Below are 12391 nucleotides of genomic sequence, written 5' to 3'. Positions count from 1 at the left end.
AAATTTGCAAAAGACAAAAGACTAGTGTTTTCATTCTTCAACTAATAACACTACTGAACACCAGTAGTCCTAACAGTAAGATATCTTCATCTTTGTGTTATCATGAAGATGTGGTTCTCCAAATACAAGACATACAATGCTGGCACATTACATTACAGTATACACATGTGGCAGAAAATACAATCATGTGACTATAACAGCATGTCTCATTCTCAGGACAGCTTACTACACAACGTACAGGCAGGTGTACAACATGGATTTGCACACAGTCTACAAGTGCTGCCCAGGTTGGACTCAGAGGGGTGAAGAAATGGGCTGCCTTCATCGTGAGTAACATGATTTTGCATACACATGTATCTTATAGGACTAGTTGTATTGCTATTTGAACAATAATGAATTACAAAAATGTAAATTATATGTGACAGGAAAGTAACCAACCCACCAGTTAGATGACCAACTGTACACATCCCTATGTTTAGAACAACATACAAAAATGGATACATCAGCAACACTGTGGTATATGTTCTGTGGTATCTGCAGGGGTTTGTGGCGCCAATACATGTTTCAACGGAGGCCAATGTGCAGAGACTGGAGACCAGATATGTCAATGTCCATTGGGCTTCAAAGGGACGCAATGCCAGTATGGTGAGTTTCTATTTCTATATGATAAAAGTCCTCAATAAATAAATATGTATAGGCCTGCATATCCCACATCTGTGTAGTTTTGTTGGTCACTAAACTGACTAACATCCTCAGAGGAGATCATGTTGTTAGCTTTATTAGGCCCAGACCTTATGCTTTCACTTTGCAAAAGCAGAATGAGCCTGTAGGATGTGATTGGACGAGGCTACTCTGTGGGGGTCTCTGGGTAGTTAAAAGCAGAAGAAGTGCTCTCTGGGAGAAATGGCTTGCTTTGAAGGCTATAGCCTGAAGTGCCATAGCTGAGACTCTGTAAAAACTGCCTGTTAATAAGTGTATCTGCAGTTCTGGTTTAATATGCTTAAGGAAGCAAAAGCCAAGAACAGATGCCACATTTGACCATATTTCACTCAAGGAGCCGAAGATACATACTCCATTAGATTACTCAAAGTAACCTAAAGGAATATTTCAGCATTTTGGAAACAGGGCAATGTATTCATTGGATTTTTGGTGAAGAGTTAGACTTAGTTTAGTTTAGTTTAGCATAACATGTAGAGATAGGTGGAAAAGTTAGTCAGAATGGTGACACTTAATAAGATCAGTAATTAAACCAGTATATGTTATTTGTTTAACCTACAGCAAATCTGACAAAAATTATACTTTTCTGTGTTACAAGTTGTTATGTGCTGGACTGTTTCTTGGCTGGAGGGAGTAACTCCTGGAGTGTCCGTTGGTTGCCTGGCAGCTGCTCAGAGGATTAAGCAAATGCGATAAAACGTGTAAAATAGTGAGAGGTGGTGAAGTCAGATTCTGAGCAGTCCTATCTGGGATCTGACAACATTAAAAGGTAAACACTTAACTCTTGTCTCTGTTAGGGGGCTATGGTCTGTTCTCTCTACTGTCCAAACCCCTGCAGTCTACGTCAACATGCAAACAGGAGGATGGTTGTTAGTGTTTTCGAAGAGTCCCGCAGAGACAAAGTGGTGAACAGAGGATATTTGGTTCCTACCCCCCACATGCTTGCAAACACACAAACATAGACACTGCAGAGGCTTTCCCGTGTGGTTCCTTGACTTTCCCAGGTGGAAGGGCCCGCCTGCTACAGGCTGTAGACAGTCCTGCCTCTCGCTAAGCCATTTCACAGGGACGTGTCAGTGTTTGTTAGAGGTTGCTCTCCTGTCCGTTTGTTTTGACACGGGCTCTTTGGTTTTCACACATCGGAGTGACAGATTGAGAACAGATAGGAGATATCGGATATAATCACAATTCCTCTAGGTTTTACTTTCGCTCTCTCACATCCTGTGCCTCGATCTTCCTCAGTGAAAACTCACATTTTGCTCTTCCCTTTTTGTGAAGAATTTTTCCGTCCCTCATCTCTCGAGACAGATTTATCCTCATTCGTCTGCCAGAATCATTATACAAGGAAAAGAGTCAGCCAAGCTCCCCTGTTCAGTCAGTTTCCTTCATTGCACTGTATTTCCCTCTACTAAATGCAGATGCACTAATACTATTTTGTTTGGTATTTAAGATATTTTGGCAGAATGTAACTATATTTGCTCTAGAAACCCTTCATAATTACCCCATATTTACACCCTTTTCACATTTCTTCAGTTTAAGATGATTCAAATTGAAATCATCATTCTTTTTATTTTCGTATTTGGATAAGTATTAAGTGACATTTGACCGCAATAAGAGACAATACAGTTTAAATATCAGTGTTGTATAACAGCAACATCTGCTTTTGCTTTGCTTAAGCTCAAGTAAACTAATATGTAATAATAACAGAAAGACATGATAATGGTGTCAAGTAGCATTACTGGGATAAAGAGAACATTTCAGCTTTCAAATTTTAAAGACATTAAATGGTGAGATCATATAATTTTTTTTCTCTTTCTTTGTTTCTTTCTTTAATTGATGTTGTTTTATGTTAGTATGAATAATACTGATTATAAAATAAAACTGATTTGCCAAGTTATCAGCAAGATAAATATGATATCAATAGCATCCTAACTTGAAACATGGAATGGTATAGGCATCCACCCAATAAATGAAAAGAGTTGCTAGAGAAAGTGTTTGGTATCAACATCATATACAAACTGTCTGAAAATGAATATTGTTAAAATCACATGTGTCTTATTACCAAACCTATCTTTACATGTTAAGTAATAAGACACAAGAACAATAGACTATTCCAAATTTTGATGCATTCCTTGAAAATAATAAACAAAAAGATCAGAAACGGTCTCTTTGTGTGTGTATGGTAGATATTCCGAGCTTAACGTAATTACGTAGAGAGACCTGGAAACCTGGATATCTGCATGTGCACACTGAGCCACCAGGGTTCCACTGGGAAACCCTGCAGATTATTAGATTTCCGTTGTGAGCTTTTACATTCCACAGTGACAGACTTATGACTGTCTTGTGTGTGATTCACGTATGATGGAGAAAGAGCAGATACAGTAGAGAAGCAGGAATGCTGACTTCTATAGATTTTTTGTGAAATGATAAATTAAAGGCACCTTGACTTGCTGTTTGGTCATGAAGATGTTTTTAGATTTATTATATGGCGTTTCATGCATGTTTTTCATGATGTGGTCTTAACCATAGGCATGTAATGTCTCTAGTATTACAGCATTCACGTATTTGGCATCTCAGTCTTTCTTCTTTGCCATCTTTAATTAACTAGTATATTATATGCATCTGTACTGTTGCTTGAGGCAACACATGTCAGTTTCAAAGAATAGATAAATCTGTTGTTTCAAATTTCCACAACAGAATTACTTTATTTTACTTTATTCAGTATACTCATACACTGTATTGTTTAGCGTTTATTATTTGAGCTCCCATTAGTAACGTTAGCACAGTCAAGCTAACAAGCCAGGTCTAGCATCCCACTAAGATGTGCTTCAGCGTTGCTGGACTTGGACATAGAGGGTCTTTGCCATACCACTGGCTAAGGTTTGCGGAGAAGGCAGAACATTGTAGGCAGCCCTGATGGTAAAGCTCTCCCTGAATGCCGCCATCTCCCACAGCTCTTTCCAGGAGATCTTCTTCTTCTCCACTTGTTCCCATGCCATCCACTGCCCTTGCTTTGTCTGTGCCACAGCTTGTGTGCACCTTACCGCTTCCTCTTCCCGACGTACCTCCTGGACCACCAGCTTGTGTCTCTGATACCCCTTTCCCACTGGCCAAAAAACCCGTTTAAACCCGCTAACAATCGGCTTTTGGTGGCAGTGGGAAAGGCGCACCGAGCCGCGTCGACCCGCGTCGACGCGGGTCAAACGACTCGGCAAGCGACGCGGGTTAAAATCGCCTTTAATCGGCTCGGCTCCGAACGGCTTGCAGTGGGAACGCCAGACCCGCGTCAACCCGCTAATTTACGTGATGACACTGAACGTTACGTGACGCTACGTCATCGCGCCGGTCGCGTCTCATATCACGTACCAAAACAAAGCTCTGCTCCGCTCTGCTCTCATCCGAGACTGGGATCAAAAGATCAGAGAACACTGACCAAAAACGATAGAAAAAAAGAAAAGAAAAGAAGCGACAGTCTGTTTAACTGACGTGTTGCCGCGGACGTCCGTCATCCGGCCGCAGCAGACTCTCTGTCCTCCGCGGTCCTGGTGCTCCAGGTCAGCCAGCCAGAGAGTCTGCCTCGGCGGACGGACACTCCGCGGCGGGCGGCTGTGGCATGACTGTGTGTGTCTCTTGCACCGCGGATGAGAGCGGGGCGACTGGTTTATGCTCTGTCTGATCCCTCAGCGGGGGGTCAGACTCGGCTCATTTTGGTCAATGGGAAAGGGGCCAAATGCCGATTGTTAGCGGGTCGACCCGCGTTTAAAAAACCCGCGTCGACCCGCTAATTTTAGTGGGAAAACGGCTTGAGATGGGGTGGCCTTGCTCCAGGCTGGTGTGCTCCCTGTGTCTGAGTGTTCCCTTTGTCTGCTCAGTTTCGGCCAGTAGGGTCCACTTCCTCCTGGTGGCCAGGATGGGGGCAGCTTGGGCTCCAAATGGATCGCTCGAATCCAGTAGCATCATCTTAAGTCTGACTTTGGCGCATTTGTACTCCTCTGTCAGACTGGAAATGGGAAGGTGTCCCTTTGACATAGAGCCCAATACTGCTGTGCTGAGGCACCTGGGAAGACCAAGCCACTTCCTTGATCCAGGAACACCACGTGAAGATCTGTTCCCTCCTTCTTGGCAACCTGGATCTGATGCCAGATGACGCTAGCATGTTCCACACACCTGGAGAAGCCTGAGATGCCTGCTTTCTGGATTGATGTGTCAATCAGGTTGGTTCTTTGCAGGTATTCTGCCAGCCTGTGAACGACCACGCTGAAGAAGATTTTTCCCTCGACGTTCAGAAGGCTGATCCGGTGTAACTGGCAGATCTCTGATGAGTCTTTTTTTGGGGGGGGATAAGGATCCGTCCGGCTCTCCGCCAGGACGTTGTCGTATGTCCCGCTGCTGAACTTCAGTCGACTTGGCCTGCTTCTCAGAAAGTAGTTGTCGTATGCAACATCCCTGTTGACCCTTCTTTAGGCACCCTTTCTTGCCTTGGTGTACTGTATCTTCAGGCCTTGGATGGAGGTAAACTTTGTCCAGCCACATACGCCGTTCTGGAGCTTGCGTCCTGCCGTGGCTGTCGGAGCCTCATGTATGCTGATCATCAATCTCGTAGTCTGTTCCGTTCCTGTGTTTGTTACCAGGTTGTCTGCCAGCTAAGGGGTTAGGGTTAGGGTGTTTTCTTCTTAGAACTTTTCATAGGTGGGTGGGACCCATACACCCGTCGTGCTGGATCCCACCGCCACGGGTAGCTAGCCCATGGCGGCCCCGGTACATGTAAAGAAAACAATACTAGAGTTCAACTGACCTCAAAATACAACACTGCAGACTTCTTCAGCAAATGTCACTATTAACACATTCAGTAGAGTATGTTGCTGCAGATACAAGATAAATCATGAGGATGAAAGATGGGCGGGTTGCTGGACAGACAATATGCTAGCTTCGCCTTTTCAGCACAATTCACTCCCGGTAGATTTGAGTGGAGGGGAATATTCTAAATGAGCAGTGTTAAAATAGTTTGGCTCTCGTAACATATCAAGCAAGAATCCATGTCTTGCGCACCCTCCACCCTTCTTTTCAGCACTCACTGTCAATTGGCTTCTTGAATTTTACCCTCTTTGGTACTCCTGCCAAGTTACAGTGGTAGAGCCCAATATGTGTTGTGGAGGCTGCCAGCCACCTGCTTTCAATCTCTGATATGAGACAGAAAGCACCGTCCATGGAAATGTATCTCAGCCAGTGACATTAAAGCCATGGTGTTGACACTTTGAGGTAATTAACAGCCTGCACACAGCTCATTTATGTGCCTAGACATTGGAGCATGTTTTGTAATAGTTGTATTTACCCGTGCTTGGGAATGCCACTCTGTCTCACTCTATTAAGCCTTGGATTAGGCTTTGCTTTCGTTAAATTGGTGCATGGGTCTGCATGAAATTAAGAGAGCATAGGCACACAACAGAGTGAGGACAGAAACCATCTGGTCCTCACTAAAGAAGCCTGGCTGTTTTCAAAGCACTTTACAGAAGAGTGATTATGGATAGTGCCTAAGACTGGGTCCTGTTGTACGCAAGGTTTTAGCAATCTAATAAGACAGCTAACAATGTCAGCAGTTATTTGGATTTTCCTGAATCCGAGAAAACAGGGAAGGGGAAAAATGGAATTTGGGTTGTGAACACACAACCAAAGTCAAAACAGAGTTTACTGTGTAAGAAATTACATTCCAATAAAAGTTTTGTAGAGAATATGTGTTATCATCAGTCATTTTCTTTGAGAAACTCTGCAGAAAGCTTTATAGCTTACAGTAAATGAGAAAAATCACAGTTTTTCTCATAGGAATCATCCTTCCTCATATAAACGTGTTTTGTCTCCCATAGGCTCAATTCCTACCTCAATCACTGACTTCATGTCTGGACAAGGGCAAGGGCAAGACTGGCTCCCTTTCCTATTAAATTAAACACACCTGTATGTCTATGCATGTACATAGCCCACAGTGTAGTTATTTGGACACAAGTAACTACACTATTTTCTTTGTCATCCTCTTTGGTTTATGCCTATGGATGCTTTCTTATGTGTGCATTAAGTTGTGTTTATTTGTGTGTTAATGATATAGAGTGGAGAGAGTGGTAGCCTATGTCTTGATATGGTCATTGTGGGAACAGCAGGGCAGGTCGAGTCTTTATGTGCTTAATGCTGTTTATTTGTCTTCACTGAAAGTATTTTATTAAATGATCCCTGGGTATCTAATGGTTGTAATATAACAGCAGCTGTCACTGACTGTATTGAAGTCTATAGACTGACATAAAGTGGTTCGCTCTGCAGGGTTGTGTGTAGGAAGGAAGGTGAATAAAACCCTGGGGAGAAGATGCTGACTCAGTTAAAGTCTTCAGGGAATTCATCCTCACAGTCTCTTCAGTTTATGCCTGTATGTTTGGTACTGAAAGAATGTAGTGTTTAGAATATACACTAGATAGCTTTTGTTCTTGTCTTTTTTTTTATTATTTTACTGCAGGGCCTCTGTTTGTGTGTTACCTTAGTAGCCTACATCTCAAAACCTTTTTGTTTTACAATGTTCAGTTCATTTTCCACTGTAACATCCTGCTGCTGGGGAATCTCAGAGCATATTGAGTGGGTTTTCTGAATTAGCTTTTGTTATTATCTGCTTTTTGATGTAGTTAAAAAATATTTGCATTGTGGGAAAACTCTCAGATGGTACTGTCTATTATAGATCTGATAGATCTCTATAGATTTTAGCCACATGAGTTTGATCTCCTTTCTTCCACTGTGTCCATATCTCTGGTAGTAACATCATAAATCCCGATGACTTTCTATCAGGCAGAAGGAAAAGTCTGCCCAGCATTATTTTTACTGGTATGGCTGCTCCTGCACTGAACCTTACCAAAGAGAGCCGGTGAAAGGATTTGTCTTTCAAAATGGAAAGAAACTATATTTTCTTTCCGATTTCTGGAAGTAATTAAGCCCAGAAATGCAGTCAAGTCAAAATTTCAAGGTGTGGTTACAACAAAAACATAGCAGAGGAAAAGTAAATAATTCTAGACCAAGATTTAATTTGGTAAAAAATTGTGGTGTTAAACCCAATTCCGTTTTGAAAAGCAAGGTGTAGAAGATGATGTCTCTCCTGTAGCTCCTGTGGTTGTTCTCACAGCTTTAGGGAACAGTGATGTCTTTTACAGGTTTGGATTTGGAATGATTCCTGCACCCAAACTTAACTAACATACCATGCACACAGTTTATCCTCTCTGAGTCTTTCCATGGTCCACTGCAGAGCTCCAGGTCAATTATTCGCATTTTGTTTTGGCTCCTGAGTGACATGAACCTTGTGAACACCTATTTTCCCTGGTACTTCTTTTGAGAGAAAAAGACACAATTTTAGGACTGTTGTGATTCCAGGCTAAATAATTGTCAGCAATAGCATAGTTGCACCAAAGACTCCTGGTCATAACACAGTTTAATACTGGGTACCAGAGCCTAATCCAAAGGCCCTGTTTACAGATTAAAGGGTTTGAATTGTGTGAAAAGTGTGCAGCAGACTGTAGTCTGAATTAAGGTATGATGGAAACCATATGCTTGTAATGAAGGCAAGCCGTATTGTTTATTTTGGTCTCATTTCAAAGAATCCTTTAACCCAAAATTCAGTCGCTAGCCACTGTGGTGCTGACGTTCTTGAGGTGTGAATATCATGATGTTCTTTGTTTTCATAAAGAACCTCATGATTACCTCTGACAGCTTGGTCTTTGCTTTGGCTAGCAGCTTTTTATTGGCGGTTACTGAAAAGTTCACTGAAGACTATATTAACATTGTAAACCTTAAGAGATTAACAAATCCCTTTAAAGTTGGCAGGTCTGGTGTAACATGAACTTAATCACTGAGCAATCACTACTTTTATTCCTATATGTTTTCTGGACACCAAGAATGGCACATAAGATAAGAAGAAGAAGATAATACTCTGGGCAATACAGTAATGATCAGCTCTTGAAAACTAACTCAAAAGCCACTGAGGCTTCTGGGAGGACACATCAGACCTTTTGGTAATGGAGATAAACTTTGCTAAACCACTTAACTGCAGCTATGAAACATGAGCCCTCATTTGGGTGTTCAGTTCAGAAATTAGAAAGGAAGAAATAAAAAAAATGCAAATAAAAAAAAAAGTTTGTCAACAGTTTTTTCCTTCTTGCCATGTCAGAATAAGCATCTGCTATATTGAAAAGGCAGACCAAATGTTAAGAAAAAACTTTCCCTTTAAGAAGATTTAAAAGCCCAGGTGGCTTATTGATCCAACCAAAGCTGATAAATTACATTAACATTTTGTTTTTTCCACATGCAATGTCAGCCACAGCTGTTCCACTTTGAGGTTTTGTTTTTTATTATTTTTTATTACTGACACAAAAAAGTCTTGCGACAAATAGTGAATAAATCAAACAGTATAAAGGAGGGATCCTAAATGCAAAGGTGGGACACTTCCTCTAGATAGCTGTGTCTAAAAGAACAGCGAGATTAAGATGGCAGCATTAACTTGTCATTCACTAATGTTGCTTTCTTTAAGCCTTGTGCACCTCCCATTCCTGTTTTCATTCCTCAAGTCTGACCGTTAACTATGTGGATGTAGGAATCGTATGCCAGCAGGCTTGAAGGTTGCTGCTCAGACAGGAGGACACAAGAAGCAGTGCGAGTGCTACATGCTTAGTACTGCTATCAGAGGAAGAAGCTCATTAGGAACCTAATGGCTGCCATATGGCAGAGAAGTTCTCACACTCTAAAGAAGCACACTCTATTGTTTACCAGGTTAATGGTGAGTGGGTTAGAGCTAATGGTCTGTGTGATTGACCATGTGCTCCCAAGACTTGCTGTGCGATTCCTACAGTGGCAGTGGAGTGCTCTCAGCTTAAAGCAGTTCATCGTCCTTGAACTTGGGTTAACTATTTCCATTTAAGCGTTAGTATTAGGTTTATGAAAATAAACTTGTGAAGGACAATTCACCATTGGGACCCTTCAATGATGCATCCTAAAAGGCTTCTGATAATGGCCTACACTTCATTCAGTCTAGCACTGGATAAATATCTGACTTTTGAACCCACAGCGCAGCTGTCTGGCTACAGAACAAGGGAGTGAAGATGATTGTTTTTCAGTATGACCTTTCTGGAGCTTTATTGTCATTTTTTGGCTGTGTTTGCAGTTTTTCCCATTTGCTGTTTTGTAGATGGCTATCAAAGAGCTGAGCTAGCCAAATCTGCGAGTCACATGGACATACAGACATTACCAGGTTTGAACAATCAGAAGGATCTGAAGAAGCCGAATGAATTTTCATTGTTTTGTAGGGAGCTAATGTTTTAACAGGCATTTACAGTATCCACTGGGGGACTGGATAATGGTAAAATTTACGACAATGGCAAATTTGAAGTTGTGTAACTGAGTACATTTGTTTCATGATGTTTCTTAGAAACTGGAGAGACTGATCCAAATCTAGCCCAAGATTAAAATCTATTTTCAGTGGGGATTTTTTTTTTTTTTTTAAAGATTTTTACTTTGTGATGCCAGGTAGTCCCATATCTGCATAAAAATCTACAGCCACATTGAATCCTTTTTCTGTGCAAGACATTTTCTGTCCTATCTGTAAGGGAACTAAACTGGAACTGCTTTTCCAGACCAATTTGTCAGAAGTTTTCATGGAGATATAGTACAAAAAGCCAACACAGGACTCTCAGGGCAGGTGTGCAGTTCCAGTTGTTTTTCCTCCCCTTTAGGAAGATAGAGCCATTGACACATGTTTTGTTTGTGAGAATGTTGTTTAAGAATGGCACATTTGATAATTAGTAAATTAGTTGAGTAATATACATGTATTCATGGAGTATACGTGTGAAAAAATACATAGCAGCAGCCAGCTTTCATCATTCAGGTTATTTATGCTGTTCTGTGAGGAAACAAATTACGTTTTATTCTTGCCATGAAAAAATGAAACAGATGAAAAATGTGTGAACAGTAAGCGAAGAAACCAGTCCCAGTTTGAAATATGAAATATACTGTCTCTGAAAATCCTTCTTATGTTAGGGCATAAATTCTGTGTTGAAGGGACAAATGGGAAACATGTGAGCTGCGGGAGGGAGGTGGTAAAGGCTGCGACAGTGTCGTCCAAAGGATAAATGGTTCCTCACTGCACTGAGAAGCAACAGAAACAATTACATACAAGTTTTTCACATTGTTAATATGCATCCAACAGATAATAAAACAGCGTGTGCTTCTTCACACACACTTACTTGACTCATGACCTAATGACAACTTGACTTATTCTTTAATGTTAATGCCATGATTGATTGTATGACCCTCTAAAGTTTACTTTTCATTACATTCAGTGCAACACTTCTCATCCCTATCTGACTGCTACTAAGCTTATTGTTTAAGATCATGTTGCTCAGCTGCTTCTCAGCTGTCTACAAAGAATCTTGATCTACCCTTCTTTCCTCTGATGAAATGATCTTTATAGTAATGAAGTGCATTGTCTGTTATGGCAGACAAGATTCCAGATATATGGGGCGTCATTTAGCTCAGTGGGTAGAGCAGGCACCCCATATACAGAGGCTGTAGTCCTTGCTACAGTGGCCCCAGTTCAATTCCACCAGTGGCCCTTTGCTGCATGTCATTTGCTATATCTGCCTCCCCATTAACATCTGTCCTATCCATTATACTGCTTAAAAGAAAAATAAATAAATAAATAAAATGTTCTAATTTATGTGTATCAGGTGTTACCGGTTTAAATCTTAGTTAATAGGAGGCTATTCAAATGAGGTGGGTGAAGTAAACTGTACCTTGATTAGAAGTCAGTAGACCGAAGTCAGACAAATTTCTGTTTGGATAGTGGCAGATTGAATCTAGACTGGCATAGAGGCTGTGCCATCTTCAAACTGATCTACATTCATATTGATATTAGTGATGGCTCCCTGAACCGAGAGCAGAGGTTGATTAGATAATCAAATCCAAACCAAATACACATGACATCAAACCTTGTGCATGTCACTTAGTGTTCCCTCAGTCAACAGCAAAGACATAAAAACAAAACAGTAACTGCACATATTACAATTGCAATGGAGCTGCTGCAGTACAGTTCCTGAGAACAAATGCATGATAAATAATCTAGATACAATACATTTTGCAAATTAGTATGATTACATAATTAGCAGTAAAACAAACTGGGAGAAGGAAATGGGAGTGAACCCATCAAATCATTAGTTGGAACATCTCTGCATTGAATTATCACAGCCTAGAGCATAACAGCAGCGATTTCACAGCTTTATTAGCTGGCTCTCTGAAATAGCCCTTGTGATGTTCAAAACAGCAATGACAGGATGTTTCCTGTTATGACAGATCCTAATTTTGTTCTTTTGGGGAGCAGATGTTACAACATCAAATATGTCATCTCCTTGTGGTAATGTGTCATTTCCAGTTAAATTAAAAAAGCCTGCAAAATTAGTGCACATTGTTGAACCTTTGTAGCTTGTAATCGTTTTACAGGCTTCCCTCGCTCCCTAAATAATCATAATCACCTTGGCTGCATTAATAGACACAGACAATAATTACCGTAATAGTTACTTTACATTCATTTTCTCTATCTATGTCTTCCAATAGAAATGTGGGAACAAGGACTTGGAGTAATAATATTTGACTATTTTTCCTTCCA

At 41.0% G+C, this 12391-nt stretch overlaps 1 protein-coding gene across 1 annotated transcript in view; it reads left to right on the top strand.

Annotated features, from left to right (window-relative positions):
* The window catches only part of egfem1 (EGF-like and EMI domain containing 1), a gene marked incomplete at both ends in the record, with an annotated part of 55084 nt that overhangs the window by 1642 nt on the left and 41051 nt on the right, over positions 1-12391 (top strand). Inside the window, 2 exons of the mRNA XM_083985258.1 lie at positions 217-326; positions 541-645. Coding sequence (XP_083841384.1) covers positions 217-326; positions 541-645 — 215 coding nt within the window. The remainder of the gene's footprint in view (positions 1-216; positions 327-540; positions 646-12391) is intronic.

Source organism: Trachurus trachurus, assembly GCF_905171665.1.
Source record: "Trachurus trachurus genome assembly, chromosome: 13".
In the NCBI taxonomy this organism is placed as follows: Eukaryota; Metazoa; Chordata; class Actinopteri; order Carangiformes; family Carangidae; genus Trachurus; species Trachurus trachurus.
This window is presented reverse-complemented; position numbering and strand designations above follow the sequence as displayed.